Raw genomic sequence first — 27,018 nt, 5'->3', positions numbered from 1 at the left:
GGAGCCCCTGTTTCAGGAGGTCAGGTCACTGGGGAGAAAGGGAATAGGTCTCAATGAGACCTCTTTAAGGTGAGCAGCTATAGCATGGCTGCTCTGTAGCTCTGGAGGAAGCTGAGCTGGGGTTTGGTTGTCAGTTCCTTCCCCTTCAGACTTGCTGAAGGAAGGTGTGCAGGGAACAAAGGGCTGAAATAGCTGATTTTAGTTTAACTGTCCTGTCTGGCAGTCAGGAGAGAAATAACTTTCCAAATGATTTTTTTTTCTTGGCAGGATAGGCAGAATATACCCAGAGGCAGGAGTCTCAATTTATTTTTTAAAGGGCTGTTTGTTAATCTGCGAGACACCAGAGTCCTCCAGCACAACATGCAAGAACTCATCCCTGCTGGTAACTGGTCACTTTAGGTTTTCTGTTTGTGACTGGAAAATGGGAACAGCCTTGTAGCCTTACTGTTACTATCAGGGTGCATAATTGGTGAGAAAGTTCTTCCTGTTCTCTGAAACAACTTCAGTAAAACCGTCTTTCTTGGAAGTGTTGCCTAAAAGAGGGCACCTTTGCTGTTATGAAGATGCCTCATTGCTGTTCAGTAACTACAGTTAGTTCTGATATTTTAGTCCAAGATTGCAGATACTTTTTCTGGTTTTAAATGCTGTGCTGAGTGGTGTTACCTGAAACTTCATTGTTTCAGCTGTTCAGAAGTCAGTTCCAACCCCCATTTTGCTGTGGAGTTGCAGTGACTGCAAGACCTGATCTGTTTTCACTTTTGGTTTGTCAAAAATTGCTTTCTAGTGAATGTAACAGCTCTTGATAAGAAATATTATCTTTTCCTTCCTCCCCCCCCCAAGTGAAGAATGTGGATTCTTGCACTTATCTTCATTTCTGGGAGTAGTCTATCTTGGTAGCTGCATGAGTCTGTTTATGTGACCTTTTTATTGATAACCTCAAGGTTACCATCACCTGCTGTTCCCTGTTTCAAAGTTGTGCAAATGTATGTGGTGTATAAGACTTCAGACATTGAGTTTGAATACCATGGATCCTTTCCTTCTGGCAGAAGACACTTTCTGTGTCTCCTCTTGGAGTCTGCACTACTGACTTCAGTGTCAGGTTGTTGCTTTTGTTTGAAGGCAGAAAGGGTGTACCAAAAGACCTGGGGGTATTTTTAAGTCATGAAAGTATACATAAATTATGGCACCAGAAGTAAAAAAATAAATGCCATTCTCAACAGCTTTCAAACTGTTTCAGACAATCCATGCGTCAGTTTACTGTCACTTCATGACAATAGGTTGTAACTGTCCAGAATCCTGTTTCATGCTTGAAGTGATGTCTTGTGGCTCTTCACTGTACAAGTCTGTAGCTATGACAGCCATTTCAAATTTGTTTTCAGCTTTATTCTTGCTAGCATCAGGAATTTACAGTATTAAGCCTGCAAAAGCCAGTTGGTAGATTACTATGATACTGGGTTTGTTGATTTTGGGAGTTCTAACTTTGCTAGCTGTCAGAAGAGCTGCTGACATGAAAAGGCTACCACCATATTAAAAATTCTGCCTGTCATGGTTAAGCTGAACCCAGGACACTGCCAAATGGAACAGGTACAGGGAAATTAATGTTTGTTCCAAATGGAACAGGTTCTTACCATGACTTACATGGAAGTAGACAGGTATCATCTCAGTCATATATTCCAGTCGAGGCTATAACCGCTGGAGTGGCCTTAGGTAACTTCTGTGGATGCTTGCACCAAGAATAAGCCTGAAGTTATTTTACAGTATTCTGGTGAAGTACGGATGTCCTTATATTGACTAATCCTGTTACTAGGAGGAAAGTTGATTTATATTTCAGGGTACAGTGCTGTTGGTGATGGTCAAATGTAAGGGACTGCTGGGACTTGTTAATATTTTAGTGGTTGTTTTTTGTTTACTTTTGTTTTCTGAGATGTTCATGAATTTGCATATGAACTGTATTGTATTTGTATAAGCTTGCTAGCTGTATTGCCCTTGAGTCAGTTTTGTCAAGGAAACTCTCCCCCATTCAAGTGACTGGAGGATGGAATACTCTTCAGGCAGAGTCTCCATCTCTGCCAAATGTTACCTGAAACTTCAGAAGAGTTTCAACCAAGAGCAGGCAAAAAGCTCCAACCCTTATAACCGAGTTGACTGCCAATGATGCTGTTTCTGGTACACAGTATGATTCAGAGGAGTAGAGATTGTGCAGTTGTGCTTTTGACAGCTTGGCTTAAAAGGCGAATTTAATGAGTAGTGACAAAATAGCCAGATACATGAAAGCAAACCACTTAATGCATTCCAAAATCTCTATGGCAATTAAATGATAAACTGATATGTGCCCTCTCAAAGAGTAGAGCTAGCAACAACATTTTTAAGCAAGTGTAGGAAAGAAAAGCCTTAAACCTCCAGTAGCAACATTCTGCCATCCTGAATGTAGACCTACAGGGAAAAGCTATTGCTATCAAAATGTATGGTAACGTCAGCTCTCTTCTCTGAGAATCTGCATGAGTGTGTGAACAGGGAAAAAACTGCCCTTTTTCTGACTGATGATAAGTTTTATGCCACAAATCACTGTCTGAGTAAGATGGCATGAAAAGAGAATTAGAAAACTGATCTGTTTTCTGTGATTACAGCTATTCATTTCTTAAATTAAAAGATCCATCTGTACCTGAATATGGTCAATAGTCAAGACTTCAGTGGAGCAGGAGAAGGCTGAGTTGTCAGATGGAGTAACAGGATTTTTCTGCATATGCAACTGTCTTGTGCATCTGCCCCATCTAGTAAAGGCTGCTTGAGAAAGGAAGGAATGTCTGGATGCTACTCTTGCAGTGTCAGTTTCTGTGTGCTATGTAAATGGCAATATGTTGACGTTAGAGTTTTATACCATATTTTGAGTTGTCTTGCAATAATCCTCTTATGTTTTTAGATGTGGAGGATGAAAAGCTGATTCTAAGCATGTGGTTATAGCTTGATCTTTTTTCTTTTTAAACAGAACACAACTTGCAGAGCTTGTGGCTTTTCCTGTTGCATTCATTTAAACTTAGAAGCAGTGTTATAGTCTGTATTATACAGAATGTTTTGACAGCTTCCAGACTAACCACATGGTAAAAAGACTGTTTCATTGATGCAGCCTTGTTTTACACTAGGCAAGTTCGTGAGTGTGCATGGGAGATCTGGTTTGGTTTTTATTTTTCAGATACTGGATAGCTCGTAAGAAAGTTTAATGAAGCCTTTAAGTGAGGTGTTAGAGGATGGTGGTTTTAGTGGTGGACGCTGCAGCAGCTGCTGTTGAAGGTAAAGGAGATGTGAGGCAACAGCAAAGGTAGGATGCAATGTATCTGCTCCCTTGAAGGATCTGAAGCTATTCAGCCTGGGGATCCAGCTGGCATTTTGTGTTTGTGATTCTGATGAAACTGGATTTTCCACTAGCCCTTAGGGGAGGAGGAGGAGGAGGCATGGGTAGCTGAATGGTTTCCAAACAAGGGACCATGGGGTTGTGTTGTGGCATCTGACTGATTCTTGTTAAGGTAGTTTTCACTTGAAAGCTTTAGTAGAAATGTTCATTATTTATCTGTTTAATTGCTTATGATTATAGCTGATGGGGTATGAGAAAGGTGGTAAGAGTTGAATCATGATGGGCTGACATTGCTGTAGGTTTGAAACGAAAACATAATGAAGGAAACAAGGCAGAAGAGTCTCTTGCCCTTCTCTCCCTCCCCCCCCCCCTTTTTTTTTTTCTCTTTCCCGTTGGAATCTCCCTATTTGGTTGTAAGCTGCTTTGATTAAAAACATTCATTTTAAGGCTTCTGGACAGACCCTTGACAGAGGGACAGCTTCATATGTGCCCTTGGCTTTAACTGGATACCGGCTGCTCTCTGACTGATGGGGATTGTCTTGATATAGGCAGATGAACAGGTATTAATCAGCCTTCAGTTCCCATTGCTGGTTTACTCTAAACCATATCTTCACCAAGTATGTGCCTAGATGTTCAGAAAGTAAAAATGTGTAGAGGCAGCCAAGTATGATAGTGGCAATGAATTTTGCAGATTGAAGAACAGCTTAAAGGAGTTACTGTTAAAGTCATTGCCGAGTGTGTGTGGGGTGTGTCTGTCTTTTTCATGTCCAGAATATCTTTTTGACTCAAATGATGCACTTTGCATCTTGCATGCATATAGTGTTTTGATGTGGCTGTCTAGTTAAGTTTTTCTCTTGACTTTAAGAATTGTTTTCTGTCATAAAATGCAGAGTAAAGCTGATGTAAGCTTAGCTCTTACATATCTGGCAGCTGTTTCTTGGAGTAAGAAACTAAATATTACATTACCTTATCAGTGTGGTCTAGTTATTTCTTCTGCAAAAGCATGGGAAAGCCATAATACTGCTTAATTTTTAACAGTCTGGATGTTTTTCTCCAACAGGAACAGTTCTTATCAGAAGCAGTAGTGGCCAGCTAATGCTAGTATCTCAACAAGCAATAGCACAAGCACAGAATCAGCCACAAAATAACACAAGTGTGAGACCATCTGCACCGACCACCACACCTGCAATCAGAATATGTGCTGTACAGGTAACTGCTCTTACAGCTTTAATTTGGTGTAGCTGTATGTTATGTAGTTACAACAGTGTTTGCAAAGAAGTTAGGGAGAGCTAAATAAGCATTTGAACACTTTCTGATCAGCAGGACGGTATTTAGTTTTGCACATAAGCATCACCATATAGTTTGCTTTCTTAGTTTTAAAAAAATCCTGCTTTCTATTACATATGGTATAGTTCAAATTAAGGAGTTCCTCACTGATGATGATGATGATGTAAAGGGTTTTGAGAAAAAAACCCACCACTTCCTCCCTCCTGTCCCCTGTCCCCCCAAAAAACCCCAAACTACCACAACAAAAATAAAACCCACACAACTCCAAAAGAAAAAAGACCCTGCATGAATGGTTACTGTCAATAACTGCAGCCTTGCAGTCCTCTGGTTGGATACTTCTGTAAGGCTGAGTGGAGCTGAGGACCTTTTCCATGTCCCCAGGATGATTCTCCTTCCCTGAGCTCTGATGGCTGTTTGCTTTCACCTCGTCTAATGTGGTCAGCACGTAAGAGTAGATACAAAAATGTGACTATCTGCATATTTCTTGCCAAAATGCTCATCCCTTAACTGTTTTATTCTGATTTAGGCATTGTGTCTAAATGCCTCTGAATCAGTTCTTGAGTATTAAACTGGTAGATAAATAACTTTGTTGAAAATTATTAAACTATATGGACTATGTGAGTGATGCCTATTGTTATTGTAGGAGTGTGTGTCTTGGTTTATATCGGACAAGAGCAGGTATTAACTTCAATGTCCGTTTTGTCACTGATTTGTCTGACAGCTGTTCTCTTCATATGTATAATTTTTTTCTTAATTATTTTTAAGAACTCTGCTCCCCAGTTACTAAAGAAAGTAGCAGCTACTTCTGTGAAAACAGTGTCTCAGACAACAAATGCTGTGGCTTCTACTGTTCGGCCACTTGCCGTAATACAGGTAGGTGGCAAACTTTATAATGTGGTGGAATAAGAATAAGTGAAAGAACTGAAGAAGATACAGATGCACTCTTGTTATTTCTTACTCTAATCAGTTTTTCAGTAATCTTGATAACTTCTGTCCTCACAATAAATTAATTCCTGAATGTCTTTTTTTAAACGCATAATTTAATTATGCTTCTGCTAGTGGATGTCAGATCATTTTGTCTCACTACAGTAAAAAAACACATGAACAATGGATAGAATAAATAGTTCAGAGAGCCATTTCCAGTGCTTTTGTATCCTGTGACAGAGCTCCTTCAGGCTGAAGCCTTTCTGGGAAATGGAGAATTCCTAATGCTCTCTGTTGGGATTCCCTGATTCCTTAGGGGAAAAAAAGTATACCTAAGATGATGTTGAGTGGAAAATGAGCTGTGTGCACCAATCAAGCTGTTTTTCATGTGTAGGTTTTTTTTTAGCTCTCATTAAAAACTGAAGGAAGGTCATAGCTGAAGACCTCTGTTCTCTGAGTTTGGTAGACAGATTCCACAAATATGACTGTGAATAGACAGTCTTGTTTCCTAGGTATTATTTCTGTTTTTCCAGAGAAAAATATTGTGGGACTCTTCTGAAAAAGCTCTTGCTACCTGAAGAGTATGAGAATTTCAGATACAGTTCATCCTCTGTTCTTGGGGACCAGAGGTCTGGATAAATATGTGTGATGAAAAGAAAACTACTTCTTTCTGCAGCTGAAGTTTTCTGTTCTTATTGTAATCTGGAGGAGAAATTGGGAAGAAGTCTGGCTTGTACATAACTTTTGTGAACAAGAGCTTGAAGAAGACAGGGCCATAGCTGTTGACCAAGCACTCAGTAAATGAGCAGGATCAGTCATTCAAAAAAAACATTGCTGCATGTATGCTCTTGACCTTGAGGGTATTTGAATTATTCGGGGAGATGTTTCCTGACAGTGGTAACTAGCAATCTGACTTAAAAATTCATCATCCTGCTGTTTCTCTTAGCTGTAACTGAAAGTTACTCACAGCTCTGACCTTCTTTTTTCTTTTACTTCTCACTACAGGTGGATAATGCTGGGGCTAGAGGGGAAAACCCAGATGCCTCTTAATACATTTTTTGTTTTGCTTAGAATGGAAACAACATATGCTTTGTGTCTAAGAACAGTAATGGATAACCCTTACCTGGTTTTATTTTGGAATACTAGCTTGCAAACCATGTGCTTGTGATCTGTGCATAGAGATCTTCAGGATATAAAAGCAAGTCATCAACTATACTACCCTTGCACTGGGGAGAAGAGGCAAAATTCATCCATCATCTGATGTCTGAATCTACCTGCATCTTCACACTCTTGTGTGGATAAGCATTGAGATTCATCATGCTATTAACTTTTCCATTTTTAACTTATATCTGCCTTTGACTTCGTTCTTCTGTACTTTCTTAGTTCAGTTTTAATGTAACCAGTTTTAGTTGTGTTCCTCTGAGATACTTAAAGAGGTAGGCATGGATTAAGTAGAATAAGCTATGTCTTTTTCTGTTGTAGAAACTGAAAGACTTCTAATGAGCCATGGGACTGGATTTAAATAGCAGGAATGATGACTGTAGGAAAAATTAATAGTGCTGTTTTGTTTGGAGTGGCTTCCTTGGAGCCCCTCTGTTTTGCAGAGGATTGTAAAGCCCTCTGTACAACCTCCTTGTACAATAAAGAGTAAATAGGTGCAGTATGGATACATACTGTCATTACAAGGACACTTCACTCCCCACCCTGGGATGGACAAGAGAAGAGTGATGGCAGAGGAATCTGTGCATAAGGTTGCAGGAACCTTAGTCTGGGGAAGGGAGAGCCCAGGGGTCTGATTTCCTTGGCAGTGATTGATTTATCAGTCCAAAAAGAATTTGCTGATGTTAATCGTGACAGATTTTTTGAGGTCACAGGAGAGGAGTGTTGGTGTGGAAACATGATGTCATCACAAAAAGTGGGAGACACCAGAGAGGAAATTATCCTTGGCTTGGTTGTGTGTCCCCTATCCTCTGTGAAGTACTAATTGGAACACTACCATCTGCAACACTCTTGTATAGTTGCTGACTCTAGGATTATTCTCCTCATCTACAAAAACATTTCTGGTTTTTGACATTCCTCAATATTTAAGCTCTGAGGTTAGACAAAATACCTGCACATTTTTATTTTTTTACCTTCTTCCCAGATGGGGTAACAAAGCTGCAAAGTATCTAATTAGCATCATGCTGGGGCACTTTTATTTAGATGCAGAGCACTTCTTCTCTTGAAATGACTTCAAAATATGCAGGATTAATGCCATTTTTTGTGGTGACTATTTCTCTGTTGCTCAAAGTGAGAATGAGAGTTGTCAGTAGTGAAAAAGGCTAAGGGCAGATGACAGAAGTTAATTCCCATATACTCATCTTCCTGGGAAAAAGATCCAGCAGACTTCCTGTTGTTCCCTCCCTCAGTTGATAAAATGCCGTTCTGGTCTTGATGTATAAACATGCTGGAGTTTGCAAGAGATCAGCTCCTGCGAACCTCATGTTTTCGACTTTTAAATGCCCAGGGCATTGCAGCTTGGCAGATCTGTGCTCTGTCCCCTTCCGTCTTCCTCCCATCCATCTGTTTGTGGGATTCTCGTGCCCAGTTTGCCTCCCTGTGGTCTTAGAGCTGTTGAGCCTCATCCTTGGAAGAGGCAGTGGTGGCAAAGATCCTGCAGAGAGCTATTAAAGTGTTACCAACAGTGGGAGCCTAAGCTGGAATGCTTTCTGGTAGCTGCCTGCTTCTTTCATGTCAAGCTGGCAGCAGCCTGGGGATGGGGGAACACCCACCCAGGAAAAATATAATTTATAAATAAATCAATAAAGTGACAGTGGTTTTCTTTTACCTTTTATGTTTGCTCATTAATTCTCCCTATCCTGAAAGACTTAAATGGCCTCTGATATTCTACATGATGTCTATCGTGCTCTGATTGCTTTTTGTTTAATCCATGGTAGGGTGTTAAGCATTTGTGTTACTGTCTTATCATTAATGCAATTAGCAAGTAATAATTTGTGACTGTTGCACTAAACTGGGTCATTTAAATGTGTTAAGAGTCAGTGAAAGCAATTGTGTTGTGCAGATCTCAACCTAGAAATTCAGCTACAAAACCAGACTTTCCCTTTCTCTTGAGAAGATTGGAGGGAAAACAACACCCAACTTCAGGTTTCAAATGCTAACCTGAAACTCTTGCTTTTCTGTAAGCTGCAGGTTCAGTCTGGGTTTTTAGTGTGCAAGTTGGGAAATCAAAAGTTGTAGGTATTATAGAGGCAAAATCTTTTACTTACTGTATTCTGTTGTATCAGAAGAACTGTATTGGGGTTTTGGGGTGTGAGTTGGGGTGATTTTTTGTTTTTTTTTTCTTTCTTTAAAATCTGAAGTAGAAATACTTCAGTTTAGTAGATTTTCCTCTGGAAACTGCTATTTAGTCTAATTTACAAAGGTGAGAGAGGCAATTTTGTTCTTATTTTTTCATAAACCATTATTCCTCTTGCTGGAGTTTCTGAATCTGTTGACATATTCTAATGAGATTTTAAAAAGAGGTCTCAACATAACTGAATTTTGTGAGGATTTGTGTCTGGGCAAAGGAGGGAGATCCAAATTGCTGGATGTAAGGAAAAGCAGGAAGAACTGGTTAGGTGCATTTGCTCACCTGGCTGCTTTTGCTGGAACATGCATCCTTCCGAACTGGACACGATGCCTTTTGCTTACTGTGCATGTGGTAGGAAGAGTAAGAGATACTGCAATTAAGAGAGAAACTGCAGGTGAAGAGGGGAAGATAAATAATCACTAAAGTTTAATTTAAAAACAAAATTATGGCTATGAGGGTTCAGTTACTTCCTCTATTAAATAGAGCCTCTCAAAGCACATGAATCAAAGCTTTAAAACCAAAGATAAATGTTGTTTATTTATGTTTCAAATAGTTGTGTGGAGGGAGGGTGCTACCTTATACACTAGCAGAATACAGTATGTTTGTCACGTTAGTCTTTGGTTGAAAAGTGTTAATTTTTCTTTCCAGACAGCAGCTGCAACAGCTAGTGTTACTACAGTTACTGCTGTAAAGCCTTCGAGTACTGGAACACCTGTAAAACTTCCAGTTACAGGACCACCTGCACAAGCTATCTCCCAAAAGGCAGTCTCTGTGAAAGCAGAGGGCACAGCAGTAGCACAGACCAGTGCTTCTACAGTAAGGGAAAAAAAAAGTTTTTAATTAACATTCTGTATATTCATCAGAGGTTGGAGAGCCAGTGCAACATCTAACAGTCTTCTCTTTATTTCCACGCTAGGAGATGCTAGAGAATGTGAAGAAATGCAAGAATTTTCTTGCTACATTAATAAAACTGGCATCTAGTGGACCTCAAGCACCTGAGACAGGGCAGAATGTGAAGAATCTGGTGCAAAATCTACTGGTGAGACTATTTATTTATTTATTTATTATTTTTAACAAAGTCTGGAAGTTGGCATCATTTGTGTTACTGTTTTTGACATTGACTTCATCATAGGTTTGTTCTTTGTCTTTTTTTATTTTCCTTTTATTTTTTTTGTAAACAGCTGAAGAGTTGGACTTGCAGCTGTGTACATCTGACCCTTTAAGCCTTACAGTATAACTCTTAATTTAACTGTGTTTAAATACATGTTGTATTGCCCACCCCTTCCTGTTTCATTTTATGCATGCAGGTAAGTGACAGCAGAAAAAAAATGATAGTGCTAACACAGCTTCTGGGTCTAAGCTGCTTTTTTCATTTTATCATGTTAATATAGTATTGAGTCCTCAATGGCAAAAGTACTACTGTGGAGCTTGTAGTGCTGTGCTAAGTCCATACTAATTATTATTATTACTTTTTTACATACTACTTTATTCCAAGACAGAACTGATTTACATGTTGATAGTGAAGCTCCTGTGGAACAAGCATCACATTATATATGTCTTTAGACAGTGAGATGGAGAAAATAACGTGGTGTCTGCCAACCTGTCTCTCTCCTTGCAGGTGGTTTCTTTATGCTGCTTTGTGCTGCACCCTAGCGCAGCTGGGTTTTCTCAGTAACGATTTCTCCTGCTACTTCTTGTCTTGGCATTTGACCGCTGCTGCTGTTCTGTTGTTCCCCCATAGCAGAAGGCTGTGGGCTGGTGGAGGGGGATGGCTTTGCTAGTGGTACCAAAGAGCTTTTCAGACTAGAAAAGTATGGTCTAGACAAGAGGTGTAATTTCAGAGAGCAGACTGTTTGAAGATGCAGCCATGCAAAAGTTTGAGCCCTTTGTGTTTGTGGTCCTGCTGGACTCCTTCTGTAGGAAAATACTAGAATTGTTCCTTACTGTGCTTACATTACTTTATTTTTAAGCACATTTATTACCAGACATTAATACATCGTTAACTGTGCGCTTGTTTGCTTTTTGTAGTACTGTAAAAAATGCTGTTATTCTGCCATCCAGTACCTGTATATGATTTGAATGTGAAATAAATTAATGTTTTGTATGTATGAGGGAAATGGCAGCTGTGAAGTAAAATGGTCCTTAAGGCAGCATCTTGTGAAGTGGGTGTCAAGAGCCTTGTATGCACTGAGAAGTAGTGTACCAAATCATTGCATCTGTATCAGTGCAAACTTGGTGATCTGCATCCACAGCTCAGTGAGACCTAACAGGTTGCAGATCAAATGACTAGATAGGAGAGCTGCTGCAAGTTCTGTCTGTGAATATATAGTTCTTATAACTCCTGCTCTGATCATGTAACTCCTTGGGATGGTGGTTCTGAATGAGAATATGGCTGAAAGGAGGAATTTCTCTGTGGAGACAGAGATTGGTGCTGGGTTCCTCTTCCTTGTATGTCTGTACCTTCTCAGAGGACTTAATGTTCTTGGGGACACTGTGGCAGGGTCTCACATGGGAGGGTGAGAAAGGGCAGCAGTGTCTGGGGCTACCCATCACCTTACCTGCATCATAGTGACACTGAAGTAGTAAGCAGAGGGTCTCAGAAGTCTGCTGCAGCTTCCTAACACTCCCGAGCCCTTGAGTCAGGTGCTTGTGCTGGGGGAAGAGTGGAAAGCATTAAGAAAGGAGACTCTCCAGGCCAGAAGACTGTTTCTGTAGTGGTATGCCGGAGTGGTGTTCTAATGTTCAATTTCTCCTGCTTTTGAAAAACAGTGTTAAGTGTTCTGCTCTATTATGCTAGGTATACATTAGACTAGAATTGTCTTATAAAAGCTACTGAGTTGTCTTTTGACCCTGGTTTCTTTAAATTGATCTTTATACAGATAAACTACCTTTAAAGAAAAAAGTACTCAAAGTAGATTTTAAATATCTCTGTGTAACAGCAAGGTACTCAAATGAATCAGTACTACTTGTTTCTGTCAGTTCACTTCAGTGTGTTAACTGCTTATAGCTGAAGAAAGTAATTTAATTTGATAATAGTATATTTAAATTACAACATCATTCTATCCTAAAACGTTTTGTTTAAAACTACAAGAGGAGAAAAGCAATTGAGTACTGAAATTGAACAATTTAATAATCATTTAAATTTTCATGAATTTTTGATACATCTGGGGGAAAAATATGGTAGATTCATAGTTATAACTTACCATTGTAATTATACTTTCCTCTTAGGAAGCAAAAATTGAACCAGAAGAATTTACAAAAAAGCTATACATAGAGCTCAAGTCATCTCCACAACCATATTTAGTTCCTTTTCTCAAGGTAAGTGTCTGTGGATATATAATATTTATTGAGGGGAGGGAGGAGGACAAGGAAAGAAAATCAAGAGAGCATTCAAATAGGTGTTTTCTCAGGTTACTTGAGGAAATGGTAGTTAACCTGGCCCTGTGTGACTGTTACTCTTGGAAAGACAGTTTTTGGGGGAACAGAGGATTTCAGAGGAGTGATTTATGCTGTGTTCTTAAATTGTAGAGTAATTACCCTCTAAGTCACTGTCAGAGACTAATGTTTTTAAACTGGTACATCTCCAGTAGAGCAACTATACCAAGATGACCTCTTACTTTCTCGTCAAAACTAGCTATTCTGAGTTCTAATACACAAGACTGACAACAGTGGCTGTGTACAGTTTATGCAGTATTTAATCTCAGAGTATCTACACAAAGCTATTCATATGCCTGCTGGTTTGTGTTTGATTGGACGCAGAAGAAAACGCCACCCGTTTCTCCAGAAAGGGTCTGACAGGGCTACTGCAGCTTAGGAAAAATAACCAAGAACAGCTCTTACTTCCATTCAAGCAACTAATCATGTAAATTAAAAATTCTTTTTTAACACTTCTAATCACATGGTAGAATGGTAGCAATAAAATAAAAATTAACACGCTTGTTGCACAGCAAGCATTAAATCCCGGTGGAAGCATGTAAAACTTGGCTACACTTATTTAATTGCAATGTACGCAGTATTCTTAAGCTTGATACGTGTGTACTTTTCTTTGCCGTTCTTTATAGGCATGATGGAGAATTGAGGAAGAATAGTTAAGTGGTGAAACTGAGATAAAGGTTTTCTGGACCTTGTCCTCTTCTTTCGTATTTGACAGCACATATAACAATGCATGTGGTAATATTGATGCTACTTTAAATGGTTGGTGTTAATCTGTTCAAGTATGGAATAAGTATTTTTGTTAGTGTCAATCTTGAAATGCTTTGCTAGCAAGTTTTCCATGAGTCTTGAAGACTACAGTAATTTCTGTGAGGCTTGATGGAAAATTTTGATCACTTACTTTATTCTGTTTAATTTCCTGGAGGCTTCTTAAATGCCCATGTAAAATCTAGAAGAACAGTTTATATGGGCTTTCCTGCACCCAGTGCATCTCTGGCTGCAGAAGGACCAGGCTGTGAGTGCAGGGTCAGTGTGACTGGCAGCGGTTTCCTATGAGCTGTGTGGAGTCTTAGCAGAGCCCTGCTGACTACCAGGGCAAGTTTGGCTTCAAGAGTAGCATAGCTGCTTCCTGCAGGGGCCCTGGCTGGTGAAAGCCACTGGACATGGGCTGACTGTGCTTGCATGGGGCCAGCTTAAGTGTTGCTGTGTTCCCAAAACAGTGCAGTTGAACCTCAGAAGCTTTGCTCAGATGCAGCTTGAATCTAGCACAGCTAGACCTTGTCTGGGGCTGGTGAGCCCTGGTGGAGGGGTGGCAGCACTGTGCAAATGCTTCCTTGGGGTCCCCCAAGGTTTTTTTAGCTCAGGCACAGCACTGTCCTCATGCACATACAGAATTGCTCAGCTTGAGCTAGTAAGCCATCTCACAATGTGGAGTGTTGCTACATTCGGGGCACAGACCTCTAAGCAGTTCCACAGGAGTTAAGTTGGGTTTATCAGCATGGATCAGACTCCGACCCATCACAGTAGAGCCACTGTGGCACACTGCCAGGTACTGGCATCATCCAGGCTTTTCTGTTTTGTGCAGTATCCGTACCCCATAATCCTTGACAAGATGCTCTCTCCCCGTTGTACACTTACATTAACAAAGAAAGACTGGGATTTCAGATACATTTAAACATCGTTGTGATCAAAGTTAGCGGACTTTGTAGTGTTATCCATCCTTTAAAACATCTTGCACTCTGTTTTATGTGAAATATCTTAAGGTTGATACACACAAGTTGGGTCTGGTCTGTAACTCTGTGCAGCTATAACAGGACTGAGTGCCAAATGGAAGCTGACTTCAGGAGTGCTTCTCTAAAGTGCTACAAGGATCTGTGCTGGCTTTGTTGTGGGGGAAACACTTGCAGCTTGAGTCTGTAAAGAAATGTGGTACAGCTTGTTGCCAATTTACTTTTAGCTAGTGAAGTGGAATTTAGGGAGCACTCTCTAGAGTTATCTTTGAGCTGCAGGTTTTTGATGAAATTGGTGCACATTTTGTTTTGTCTGTTCCAATAGGTGGAAAAGTACAGTGACTTTGGCTGTGAAGCCTGCTTGATTTTTCAAATCTCTGATGGATGCTTTTGGTAAACAAATTGCATCAGGAGCATGTGGAATGCCGAGCAGCTTTTAAAAGAAAAGAAAGTGAATGTTAAACGTAGGCATGCTGCAGATGGTGCAGGTGTGCAAACAATTTGTTCACTTGTGTGAGGCACACTCCATTTGTATGAAGCCCAGAGCAACAGCACTATGCTGCAGACTCTTAGAAACTTCAAAACTGACAAGGGTATAAAAAAAGGGGGGGTTGTGAGAATATACAGGTAGTTGCAGAATTGATTTCCTCTGGTTCTGAGCCATAACAGATTGTACATAGTGAGGGAGAAAAATTTTTAGAGGGTTTGAAGATTATTCTGTCCATTAACCTTCTCAAACACAGCTGTAGTGAAAATGAGGAGTTGCCATATACCTTTACTGTTGTTCTCTTGCGAAGAACTGTCTGGCTTGTCCTGCTGCTGGAGCAATGCAGACATTATTAAAGTGGTATCCCCCCCTAGTGTAGATACAGCTGTATTGGTATAGAAGTGCTCCTGTCTTCAGAGCTTGTTTCTGACTTTGGTGGATAGTTTGTGGTTCTTTGTCAGACATGCTTGGCGGAATAAACACAGCTGTTACAATATAGCAGGTTTTTGGCAAAACAGATTTTTTTGAGTTAGGAAAGCAGTTAGAATGGCCTTACTGTGAAACATAAATTCCAAAATGAAAAATCTGAACAAGAGAACCAGGTTATGAGTGAGTTTCCTATAGATGGGGTTTGCTATGTACAGTGAAGCCATTGTGACTGTTGACATTTGTTCAGTCTGCGTTGGGTGATTCTTGTGGTCTTCACTGAGCAGTAGCATCATCAAGTTAAGAATCCCTGAATTCTAGCAAAACTAGTGTGATGTAAGCAATTCATTGTCTCATGAAAAATTAAATCAGAATATGAGGATTTGCTAATGTATCAGTACTGTAGAAGATTCTGCTAATATTGCATCAAGTGTTTTTTTGTTTTTTCTTCTAGAAAAGCATGTTTGCTTTACGGCAGCTAATGCCCAATGCTCAGAGCTTTATCCAGCAGTGTATGCAGCAGCCAGCTCCAACCCGAGAAGCTGTTTTGACTAGTATCTCTGCAGCACCAGCTACTTTGAGAGGGGTGGTAACCTCAGCTGTAGCAACAACTTCTCGTCCAGTTATAAAACCAGTATCTGCCTCTGTAACAGTCACAGCCTCTCCAGCTATAAAACCAGTCCTTGTCAGCGCATCAGTGACGGCATCTCCGCAGACAGTAAAGTCTGTTCCTTCCTCTGCAGTGATGACGGCATCTCTTCGGCCTGCAGCTTCAGCCCTCACCACCACGACAGCAACATCAGGGCTGACTGCTATCCAAACTGTCAAGCCAATCTTCACTTCTGTGGTACCAACATCCACTCTCCAGTCTCCAAAGCCAGTGCTGGTCTCTACAGTGGCATCTTCAGCAACGTCCCCTCTCCAGCATCTGAAATCAGTCACTGGAACCCCAATCACTATTAAAATCTCACAGCCGACCTCTGTCGCTGCACAGTCAGTGGGTGCTCAGCAAGTGGTTAAAACGAAACAGTTGGTAAGATGAGTTTCTCTGTGTCTCTGTAACCAGGCTTCTTTGCTTCTACCATTTTGTAAAGAGGATGTCAATTTGGATTTTAACTGGTTTGGTTTGGTTTTTTTTCCTTACCTTATGAAATCAGTCTGCCATGAGCTAACCAGAAGCTCGTCTGTCGTAAGTTAATCAGTTATGTTTTTCATAGCTTAGGGATACTGAGCCCATGCTGAAAAGGTGAAAGCCAAACTGTAAGCTTGGTCTCTTGCAAGATAGGCTGACCACCATTTCACCAGACCAAACACAGAGCTGGAGACATGAGGGAATATGAGTTCTGACCCCTGCTATGTGTGCAGCCGCGGTAAGTTGGTATCTGAAAGAAAAGGCATGAAATGCTAGTGTCAGAAATAGAAACTACTCATGGGATGCTTGTGTTAATTACTATTAGATGCCCTGTTAGGGCTGTGCCTCAGCTAGCCACCAGGGATTCCAGTCTCTCTACCAGTTCCTACCCTGGATATACCTGGATACTTTGCAGGCACAGGTGACTTGATGATGTTTAGTTATATGTTAACTGAAATGTACGAACTAGCTAAATGAACTTTTCAGAGTGGAGTTCTGACCTCCACATTTACTAAGACATGTTAATTATGAAGTCATCCAAAAGTGAGTTTTTTTCTCTTAGGCCTCATTAGCTAATAGATTTGAGGAGAAATAGATGTCTTATTAAAACAATACCCTCAAAAGCAATGTGTTAACTTTTTTGTCTTGGCAGAAGTTAACCTCTTGCTACAGTTAATATTAAATACCAGCAAACAATAGATTGCAGGTATACCCAAAAGACCAACGTTGTGAAATACATGAGGTTTGGTTTATGGGTGTTTGAGATACCAAGTAGTATGCCGTTTAATTGACTTACCTGTAAATAATGTTCCCAAGTGTTTTGAGACAACAGTTTCCCTTTGGCAGTTAACGAACTCCAGTTCTTGAACAGGACTTCCTTGTAAAGATTTCTTCCTTAAAAGGAGAGAAAAACATTAGTCTTGCTGTGAAGCCAGATTTAGTTTTCACAGGTATGGTAGGACATTTAGTGTGTGAATTTCCTATGTAATTAATTGTGTATACTTGATTTAACAGTATGCAGACCCCTAAAATGTTTTGCTTTTTTAGTTTTCTTCCTTTCAAAGTACATAAGGGTCCTGGTTTCAGCTGGTATATCGTTATGATGGTGGACATAATGCAAGAATCCTAGAGTCTAAATAAAGTGCTTATGCTATGAGCATTTCACCTTTCCAGACTTGCTTGAAAGGAACAGCACATCTTGGAGGAGATGAAGGGTCCTTTTTATGAGTGCATTTATTTTAAAAACAAATAAAACCCACCAAAACCAGTTATAAGCATATGCACTGATAGTCTTCAATAGTAATAGATAAAGCCAAATTGGAAAAGAAGTTGATACCCTCACTGTCTTTGAGGATTCAATTTGAAATTCCAGCCAGAAGAAAATGGGGGCTTCTTAGGTTGTACAAAGGCTGGAGAGCAGTTTGTTGGCTACACAGCAAGCCATGTAATCCAGGGGAAAGGTTGACCATCTGTACAAATAGATGAGGAAGCTTAACTCTACACTGGGGAGTCAAAACACTTCTTGAGTATGATATTGATGAACTCAGGAAATTACTCCGGCTTCCTCCACCACTGCATTATGGCAGCCTGTTGCAATTCTTTTTCTTCACTGTGCCTTGCAAACATTGACTTGCATATAAAACATGTTTTTATCCTCATTTGGGTAGATCCCAGGCACAGTGATTAAAATACTTGCTGTAGAAAGGCTGAGTTAACCACTTTGCAGCTTAGCCTTATCAGGAGCTTGATGTTTGTTCAAACAACATATTAACACAAAGAGCAAGTTAGTAGAAGTGGCTGCATCTTCTTGGGCTTCCCTGATGCCTTTCCTTGAAAGGACAGAGGATCTGTTTCCTCCCGCAAGAAAACAAATCTGGATCTCCCCTCCCTAACAGAAGGGTCCTGCTGGCAGCTGAAAGGAAGCACATGCCAGCTGTGCAAATCTGTCCATATAATGCTGCCAGCAATTTCTTTCCCTTTCCAGCCCACAGGGTTGTCTGATGCCATGCACTCCCTCTACGTGCCCATTTCTAATTTAGGACTCTTGTGCTTGATGAATGTGAAATGAACTTTCATGTGCCAGCTCTGTTGTAATGTTGGTGGTGCTTAAGAATGCAGTACTGCAGTATTTTAATATCAAAATTGTGACCAGAGTGATGTACCATGGAACTTTCATTTCTATAGTGTAACTATCAAAACTCTAGATTTGTATGACGGATACAGAGGGACCTGTTCTTCGTGAATGCTGTTGGGATTGATTGCATGCCTGTGCTGCGAGAGGTACACCTTGGAAGGGTTCCCTCCTGATGACTCTTTTTATACAGCCTCATTTAAGGGCATTGACTCACAAATAAGTTTCATCCTGGAAATAAGGCTTGTCTTGCTGCCGTATTTCTGTATCTCTTGTTAAAATACAATAAATGAAAACCTGCATTACCAGCTGCTGGCCTCCAATGGCAGGAAAGTTGCTGTGAGACTACAATTTCATAAGCTTAAAGAACAGGAGTTTTGTGGTGTAGTCCCCACAATTACCAGTGAGATGCACTCCCTGGACGTTGCTGATGATTGAAGAAAGAAGTGAAGTGGTGCTGTTCCAGCTACTTGTTCTTAGTGAGTTGTTGAGTCCCTTCAGAGCTGAGCTTTTTTGAATAGAGTCTGTTATTTTTCAAGAGATTTTTGTCTTGGATGTATGCTTTTGCATTCAGCTGGTGGGGCTTCCTTCCTGAAGGAGTCCTTCTTGAGATGTGTGATGATACTGCAACATTCCTCTGCTGCTCTCTGAATTTTGCTTTATGAATGTAGAACAGGTGCAAGTAAGGCTAATCAAAGTCTCTCTCAGGCAGCTGCCTTTATGCCGTTGTCTGGATGTTGTATTGTAATTTTGTTTTACTTAAGAGTGTTGGTGCTTTTTATTCTGATGGCTCTGTCTATCTCTTCAATGGGGCACAAAAGAACAGTCCTTATGCTTTTATTACTCCTTGATGCTAACCTTGGCAAAAAGAGACAATAACTCTTTCTCGCAGGTATTACCTACATTTGTAATACTTCTTTCTGACTTTAGATCCTTGTTGAAATTTCTAGCATTGTTGCCCTCCCTGTAGCAACTCCCAAGGACTGCAGCTTTTGTTAGTCTAGCAGCTAGAATGGCAAACAGAAAATTAGCTTTACTGCCAATACATCCTTTCTGTGTCTTGTTGATCTAGTCTCCTCTGTTACTTGGCTTATTTCCCAACCTCCACCTAGACTGTTGATTTAACATTGCCAATCTCTGTTCTTTTGTCTGCTGTACCTTAATCTTGAATGCTGCTGTTTCCTCTTGTGCTGTTTCAGTGTTTCGATGCTGAAGATGAAGCATTAGTCTCACTGGTGGTAGGGAGGATCTCTTGGTGCATGTCAGTGTGGGTGCTGGCAGAGCTTTGCGAGTAGTTTGTCCAAGCTGGTCGATCGGTGGCTCAGTAATTACCTGAACACCTAAATGATGCTGTTAATGTTATTTACAACTTCCAGCACATGGAAGCTGGATCTCTCAGAAGGCTCTAACTGCACTTTGGTAAAACACATGGCAGCTAATGTTCATGTCTGCATTACTTCATGAGCAAGTGCTGTGTGTGTGAACCTTGACTCTGTCCACGGTCTGCCCATTCATGTACTCCCATGGTTTTTAACTTTTCTGGAACTTAGGTTTCTTCTCAAGAGCTCTCTGTTGTGTAGTTCTCAGACACCACCTTCAGCTCAGTTATTTTACTTTCATGTTGCTATGCCAAACCGTGATGCTATTAATATGGGCATGGATGGGGTGTATGTTGAGTATTTGATACACAAAATGCCTCTTTTTGTGAGTGATGCTTATCTTGATGATGTTTACTGACAAATATGAAGTTAGATGACAGAAGGAGACAGACTAATTTCTGAAGTATAATAAATTATTTTTGTAATTAAACTTGTGCAATATTGCTGTACAAGCACTCTTTCTTTCTGAAGTCAGAAAAAAAGATGTAGAAGAGAAAATGTGACTTCTTGATTCCAGAACTTCCTTTATATTAACTTTTGCTGACAAAAGTTAATCTGAAGATGTTGATAATTCTGTGTTTTGCTAAAAGCACATCTTTCTATTACTTGTAATTAAGAACTTTTCCAAAGGATGTAACAAAATCTGCAGCCCACATTCTGCTAGCTAGGAGGCTTAGAAATGGGCTTTTAGGGGTAGGGTAATTTTGTTACTTTCTTGCATTTTAATATGTGCCCCTGAAGAGGAAGAATTAGTATTTATGGGCTGTGCCTATAGGCCTGTGTGACAACATCCTGCTGTCTGGTTTTGTTTCTTTCAAGAGCCTCTTTAAACAAAACAAACCTATCATCCCCTTTCATTTCTACCCTTCAGCAGCGTACTGATGTTTTTGTGTAGAGGCTGTACTCACTATAGCTGTTGCTGGTTAGTACTTCATGTTCCAGCTAGCTGATGTGTTCAGTTTACTTTTGCTTAACACTTTGAAACGCAGCATCTCAATTTACAAAAAATGCCTTAGTAACTTTACAGTGTATACTCTTAATTCCTGACAGGAAAAGGATTTCATGTTTGACTTCTAACTGTTTTGGTGTTCTCTCTTTTTAACTAGGTGTATGTGATACCTACCTACCCTTTTGAACTTAATGGCACACAGACTCAATATTCAACTGTTTTGTTAAGGAGGAAATACATAGAGAAAGGCCTCTTAATGTAATGGATCGTGTAATACTCAGTGAAACTTGTCTAATATGGTTTTCAGTAGTGAGTAAAGGTGAAGTATCTGTTAGAACTCACTGAGCTGGAGCTTAAAGCTAATTGAACATGTTAATACATTGATACTATTTACTTCTATGTATGTTTTACCCTTCTCACTCTGTGATATTGTATATTGCACTTCCAGGTAGTCCAACAACCATCAGGGACCACTGTAAAGCAAGTATCTTCACTCCCGCAACCCTCAACACTGACACTACAGACATCTCAGAAAAGGATGCCATTGAATACACTTGTTCAGACTAGCCAGTTTCCTGCAGGTAAAGTGAAACATTTTTAATGGAGAAGGGAGAAGACCACTGAAGTATAGAAGTAAGTGCAGGCTGTTGGTGGATTGTAGGAGTATAAGAAGGTGGTTGTCTGTCGGGAGCAGCCAGCTGCATGTGATAAGTTGAACATCTTTGCTTGCAGCTCTGATGAGAGTGCCATGTCAACTTATGGAACCTGTTACAAGCATGTCAGTCAAACATATGTACTTGTTAAAAATACTGTGAGTAAGCTCCTTGCAGCGAAATTCCTTTAAAATGTGATGCTTTTGAGAATTGTTTTCCTTCAATAGATCCAGGTTGATGCATAATGTGAGTTTGTCTCAGGCAGTCAGTTTTCACTAAAACCTTTCACTGGTCAGCAGAGAGGAGATTTTTGCTGACATTGTGTAGTGGTTTGGACCGCACAGAACATGTAGACTGTAAGATCCTAGTAGAGTGTCTTAATTTTCCATGGATCTGAGTAGTTATTGAGACTGCAGTAGCCTTTGCTAGAAGCATGAACTGATTAAACAGTTGTTTTAGCATTTTGCTTTCTACCATGGCATATTCTTTGTTTTGTTTTAGGTTCCATTCTGAAACAAATTACCTTGCCAGGAAATAAAATTCTGTCGCTTCAAGCATCTCCTGTTCAGAAAACTGAAATAAAAGCAAATGGAGCAACATCCTTCAGGTAAAAATAAACAATATCAGAAGTTTACTATAGGAAGGAACAAAAGAAACAGACAGTATAGAAGTGGGAACAGAACCCAAATCAAAGCAACCTTCTTTAGAAACTTGTTTATGATAGGTGTTTTTCAATTTATAATACCAGTTGGCAAGGGGAAACCTAAAACTTTTGACTTCTTATCAGATGTTAATTATTTTTAATGTAAGAAAATTATCTTGATGAGGTTGGATTTTTATCATGCTGTCACAAGAGTGTAATTATATAAACAGTGTGCATCGCTATTACCAGTGTTTCACTTGTAGAGGAGGCATCCTATGAGTACTGTTAACTAATCTAAAGCAGTTACCTTGTATTAAAAGCTTTCTGTAGAATCAAAGAAGATATAACCTGTTTTTTACAGATGGAAAGATAGCATTGAACTGTTATTTGGACTGGCTGGTAACCTATCTAAAGCTCTCTGCTGTATTTCAAAGTCTTTTATTAGTTCCTCTTACAAGCTTGTTCCTGTATGTAGAGGTGAAAGTCTTTGACTACACCACTAATTATGACTTCTGGCACATTCTCCTAGGCATTTAGATTACAAGAGTGCTTAAAGCTTTTAGTTCTGGTAACTGATTAACTTTTCAAAAGCAGAAATTATTTTTGTAGCTCTGAAATGTCATGTTGGAACAGAGGTACAGACTGCTGTAAGCATTATTGGTCTTATGACTTTAAGGCAAGCATGAATTTGCTCTTCTGGGGATAAAAGCAGATATGACACCTTTGTCTTGTTGACCAGTTGTCTTCTCATCTCTTGAAAGCTACATACAGCTTTGTGTGCACTGATATAAGACAGAGAGCTGTTGTTGTTTATAGTAACATACAGTATATAGTAAACACCAGAACACAGGTAGCCAGAAGTTGAAATGAAAAGCTGATGTTAAAGCAATAGTTCTGTTCAGCTGCCTCAAGCTCTTATGAAATACACTTCAGAATATAATTTGTGATGTAATTTTGGGTAGTGATGTTTGGGAAAAAGAAAATCACTTCATAAATATAATTAATAGAAAAAAAGCCAAAACAACAAATAAATTAAATTTAAAAAAAGAACCTTTTTTTTCTCTTCCGGTTGGAATATATTAACTGTCTCACATGAAAAAGTTTGAATTCTTGAAGTTCCTTTTCCAAATTGTTGAATTCTTAGTGTAGGAAAAACTCTGCTTTTATAGTGTGATCCAAGATGGATTTCTGTTCTTGCTTTTGGATTATGATTTTCAAAGTAGCTTAATTCAATGAGCATTCATATTTACAATCTCTAACTTGCCTTAAATTTTTCTAATAAGCATTCCTATATCCTTGGTGCTTCTTCTATTCACTGCTATAACTAAAATTTCCAACTTCAAAACCTACATATGAGCATCATCTTATATCTGAACTTGGGCAGCATGTACCTGAGCTTTTGGCTTCCCTCCATTAAGTGTGTTCTGCAAGCAGGCCTAACACCACATAGGGTTAATCTGTCCTGGGCAATAGATGTTCCCCAGTAAGCTATGAAGTGGGTTGTTCTTTTCTGTCTTGGCTTTCAGTATTCCCAGCACGGCTGTTGTGACCTGTGATCCATCATGCATGACCTGCTGATCATGTGTGAGATGGAGAGAAGCACCATGGCCCTCTTTCAGGTGTTGTGATGAGATTCATTATGGGCAGAGAGTGTCTTGTAATTGATGTGATTGTACTTGTGGCACTTCAAAATGTATACTCTCATTGCAGTATGTCACTGAGCCTGGCTCCCTCTGCTACTGTGTGACTTGGTTAGGTTAGGATTTGAGCTCAAGTGTACTCACTAAGCTGTACTTAATAGGCTGCATTTTGACCATGTGTGCTCCTTTAATGGGCTGGTTTAGCTTGCTTGAGATGAGCAGTAATAAAAATTGTGATTCCTTATCTCCCAACTAAAAAAAAAAAAAAAAGGAAAAAAACTTCTAGAAATTATTTCAGCTAAGCATGGGCATCACTGTCACTTGATTGCCCCATGGCATGTATTGTAAAGGGCAGTCTGTTTTAAAAGCATCAAGATTTTATAAACCGCTTTGTATACTTCTGTAAAGTATATGCTAGAGCACTCTGGAAAAAATGAGACACGTGCTTGCATCTTTGTGCATCTATTCTGTCTAGCAGAGTTGTTCTCCAAAGCACAGACAACTCTTCTGTGTATTTCGTCCAGAAGGGACTAGCAATCTCAGTCAGAAGACAAATGGGAGTGAGGTAGCAGAGTGGAGAATGTTTGGGCAGCTGCTCCTCCTCCCCCATACTGGTGGTGAGTGCTGGTGGTTCTTGCCCCACTGGAGTTGTCTGTGATGATGCAGGGAGGTTTGGGTTACACATGCCCTTCTCAGTTTTCCTTTTGGCTGTTGTATAAAATGGGGTAAAGATGGATTCAGAAGAATACACGTGCGTTGGTCGAACACCAGAGGGTGCCACAGCCTCACTTTTCAAGCCAGTGCAGGCACATTTACAGATGTGTGGTGCATCTGCATTGCTTGCTCCTCTTTTCCAAGAGAACGTTCAGTATAAGTGTCAAAACTTATACTTCATACAGGGTAGCACTCTGTTCTGTTTCCCCATTGTCCCAATAAACTTAAATCATTGGAGACTTAAAACAGCTGGGAGAGTTTTTTCTTGTTGGTTTCTGGGTGTGATATGTGAAATATAAAAAGCATTAAAGAAAGTGGTGTGGAAGAGGGGCTTTATGGAGGCATTGCTGAAATGAGGGCAAGTCAGTATCCAACAGGAATGTGTGTATGCTCTGGAATATTTTAAATTTGTCACTTTAGTAGAATGATTTCTATCTCTTCCTCGAAGTACAAGATACCTTAACTAAAATGAGTGAGATTTGTTGGAACAGCAAAGGAAAAAAGAATAGTAAAAAGTAAAGACTTAACATGGCTTCTGAAACTTATGTTTTCTTTAGTGTGTACTACTTCTAAGGAAATATAATTATAGTTTCCTTGGGTTAGGTAAAATAAGTGCTGCAGTGCTTTCATAAGTGAAAATTAATCTTCCATCAAGGCTAGTGACTTGGTGATTTAATGCAAAGTTATGAAGAAATTAGAATTGGTCCTTAAAGACAGTACAGGTGAAGATGTTTGCTTGCATATAAGCTCTTGTACATGAGTACTCACAAGAGAGACAGTGAGAAATGGAAATATGCATGGAAGTATTAAAGAAAATAATAAACTGATAAGAGGAAACTAAGGTATGTAGAAAGGTGGATAGATATGTAGTGTAGAAGTTTACCTCCTTCATGTTGAGTATTTGGAGTATGTGGCCAGATTGAAAGCTAAAATGGTTTCCTAAAACTGTGTGCTATGCAGTTGTACGTGAGGTGCGAGCATCCGTACCTGGATTTTGTTAACAGCTCCACTGCAGTAATGTCAGGTTCCAGCATCTAGCTCTGATATTTTCTGATGTTTGTTCTTGGTGCTAGTTATGCTGATTTTTGTAATCCCCTTTATCAGCAGATTGGTGGCAGTGTCCACTTCTTGTCTCTGCCATCAGCAAAGTAGTGGTCATTACGAAGAGGAAACAGGAGTGTGCTTGTGAAAATCAGTTAGCACTCAATTATCATGCAGTGAATCTCATTTACACACTTGCTGAAAGATCAGGGTCTCTGTTAGGCTGATAGGGCATGACTATATGCTCGGTTGCTGGGTGTGAAAGGGTAGGGAGGGAGAAATAGTTCTGGCAGCGGTAACTTCAGCTTTGAATCCTGATCATGGTCATCTAACAGCTCTGGCAGTCCTGGGGTTAACAGTTTAAGTACAATGGATTTGGGGCACAAGCCTAGTCAGGAAGCTATCGTGTCTAGTTAGACTTAATGAATGAAGCTGGTTTGAGAATTCTTTGGGTCTCTATTCCTGAATGAATCACTTCTGTATAACTCCCAGCCATGAGTGCACACAAATAAATAGAAGGAGGAGTAGGAAAAGGCTGGACTCCTTTCCTAGCCAGGCTTATCTCCAGAAATTTGTCATACACAACTTGCACCATAGAAACTTACTGAAGCCCAAAGGAGAAGATCCCTAAGGAAAAAAATCCCAACGCTTTCTTGTGCATTTTAGTATGGCTCAAACCCAACCTACATTTTAGTAACATCAGCTTTTACCTATGGCCAGCCCTAAGAGATGACATTTCACTTAAGAAAGGCATGTTTCTGGCTAACCCCTTGTTCGAGAGTGAGGTAGGCCACACAGTATTTTCTGAAGGTGAACTTTATCAAACCTTGCCAGAGAATACTGTTCAAGAGGAGAGGTGTGTGTTTTAGTTTTGTTTTCTTTGTTTTCCAAATCAAAACTCCTTCAGATTGAGTGCTTTCACTTACCTTTATTACTATTGCAGACATCTATTCTGGATTAGTTCTTGAAGCCACTGTCAGGGTGTTTGTCACTTTATGAAGAAAGAGAAGGCTTTCTCTTGATGATTTAAACTTACTTGAAAATAACTTGGATTGTTTCACTGCCAAAGTCCTGACAAATATTTTCCCATATAAGATTCATTCAGTATTTTAACTTAAATGATCTTTTTTTTCAAAAAAAAAAAAAAAAAGCTGAGGCACACAGGCTATTTGCTTAACATGAGCTTTGCTATGAGTATGTGTTAGTGCTCAGTATGCCAGATTTGAGGTTTTATTTTAAACACATAGTCCAAAACTGCTACAGCAGAATCCAGCAAATTGAGCTGAAGCTAGAGCTCTGCTGTTGTTCTTCAAAAGCATGACATCCCCCCTGCTAAGTACTGTATGATAAGGACTGATTCAAAGGGCAAGGTCTGTGTTGGTTCTAGTAGATAGACAAAGGAGTGTTTGTATCTTATTTTTTAAGAAAGCTCACTAAAAGAAAAGGTCTGTGCTAACGTGCTGTAAGCTTTAGTTCATAGTGTAGGTATCTCAGTTAGAAAGTGGGCTTCTTTATGAGTCAATATTCAGTTTCCTTCAGCACCTAGTTCTACCTGATGAATTGGACTTTTGAAACAAATTTCAAGCTGTAAGAGTGGTAGTGCAGGGCAGGGGGTTTTGGGGAACTTTTAATCCAGGTTTACATCAGCCCCTGGCTTTTGAGCTTGCTCATAATTTCAGTTTCATATAAAGGATTTGCATGCCTAGCAACTGAGACATTAGTCAATCTAATGTTTGAGAGGCACTTCACTGA

At 39.8% G+C, this 27,018-nt stretch overlaps 1 protein-coding gene across 1 annotated transcript in view; it reads left to right on the top strand.

Moving 5' to 3' along the window:
* Positions 1 to 27,018, top strand: part of TAF4B (TATA-box binding protein associated factor 4b) — a 71,957-nt gene that overhangs the window by 10,267 nt on the left and 34,672 nt on the right. The window contains exons 2-9 of the mRNA XM_034060240.1: positions 4,410 to 4,558; positions 5,402 to 5,509; positions 9,558 to 9,725; positions 9,826 to 9,948; positions 12,138 to 12,227; positions 15,439 to 16,017; positions 21,024 to 21,156; positions 21,730 to 21,835. Coding sequence (XP_033916131.1) covers positions 4,410 to 4,558; positions 5,402 to 5,509; positions 9,558 to 9,725; positions 9,826 to 9,948; positions 12,138 to 12,227; positions 15,439 to 16,017; positions 21,024 to 21,156; positions 21,730 to 21,835 — 1,456 coding nt within the window. The remainder of the gene's footprint in view (positions 1 to 4,409; positions 4,559 to 5,401; positions 5,510 to 9,557; positions 9,726 to 9,825; positions 9,949 to 12,137; positions 12,228 to 15,438; positions 16,018 to 21,023; positions 21,157 to 21,729; positions 21,836 to 27,018) is intronic.

Source organism: Melopsittacus undulatus, chromosome 1 (assembly GCF_012275295.1).
Source record: "Melopsittacus undulatus isolate bMelUnd1 chromosome 1, bMelUnd1.mat.Z, whole genome shotgun sequence".
In the NCBI taxonomy this organism is placed as follows: domain Eukaryota; kingdom Metazoa; phylum Chordata; class Aves; order Psittaciformes; family Psittaculidae; genus Melopsittacus; species Melopsittacus undulatus.
This window is presented reverse-complemented; position numbering and strand designations above follow the sequence as displayed.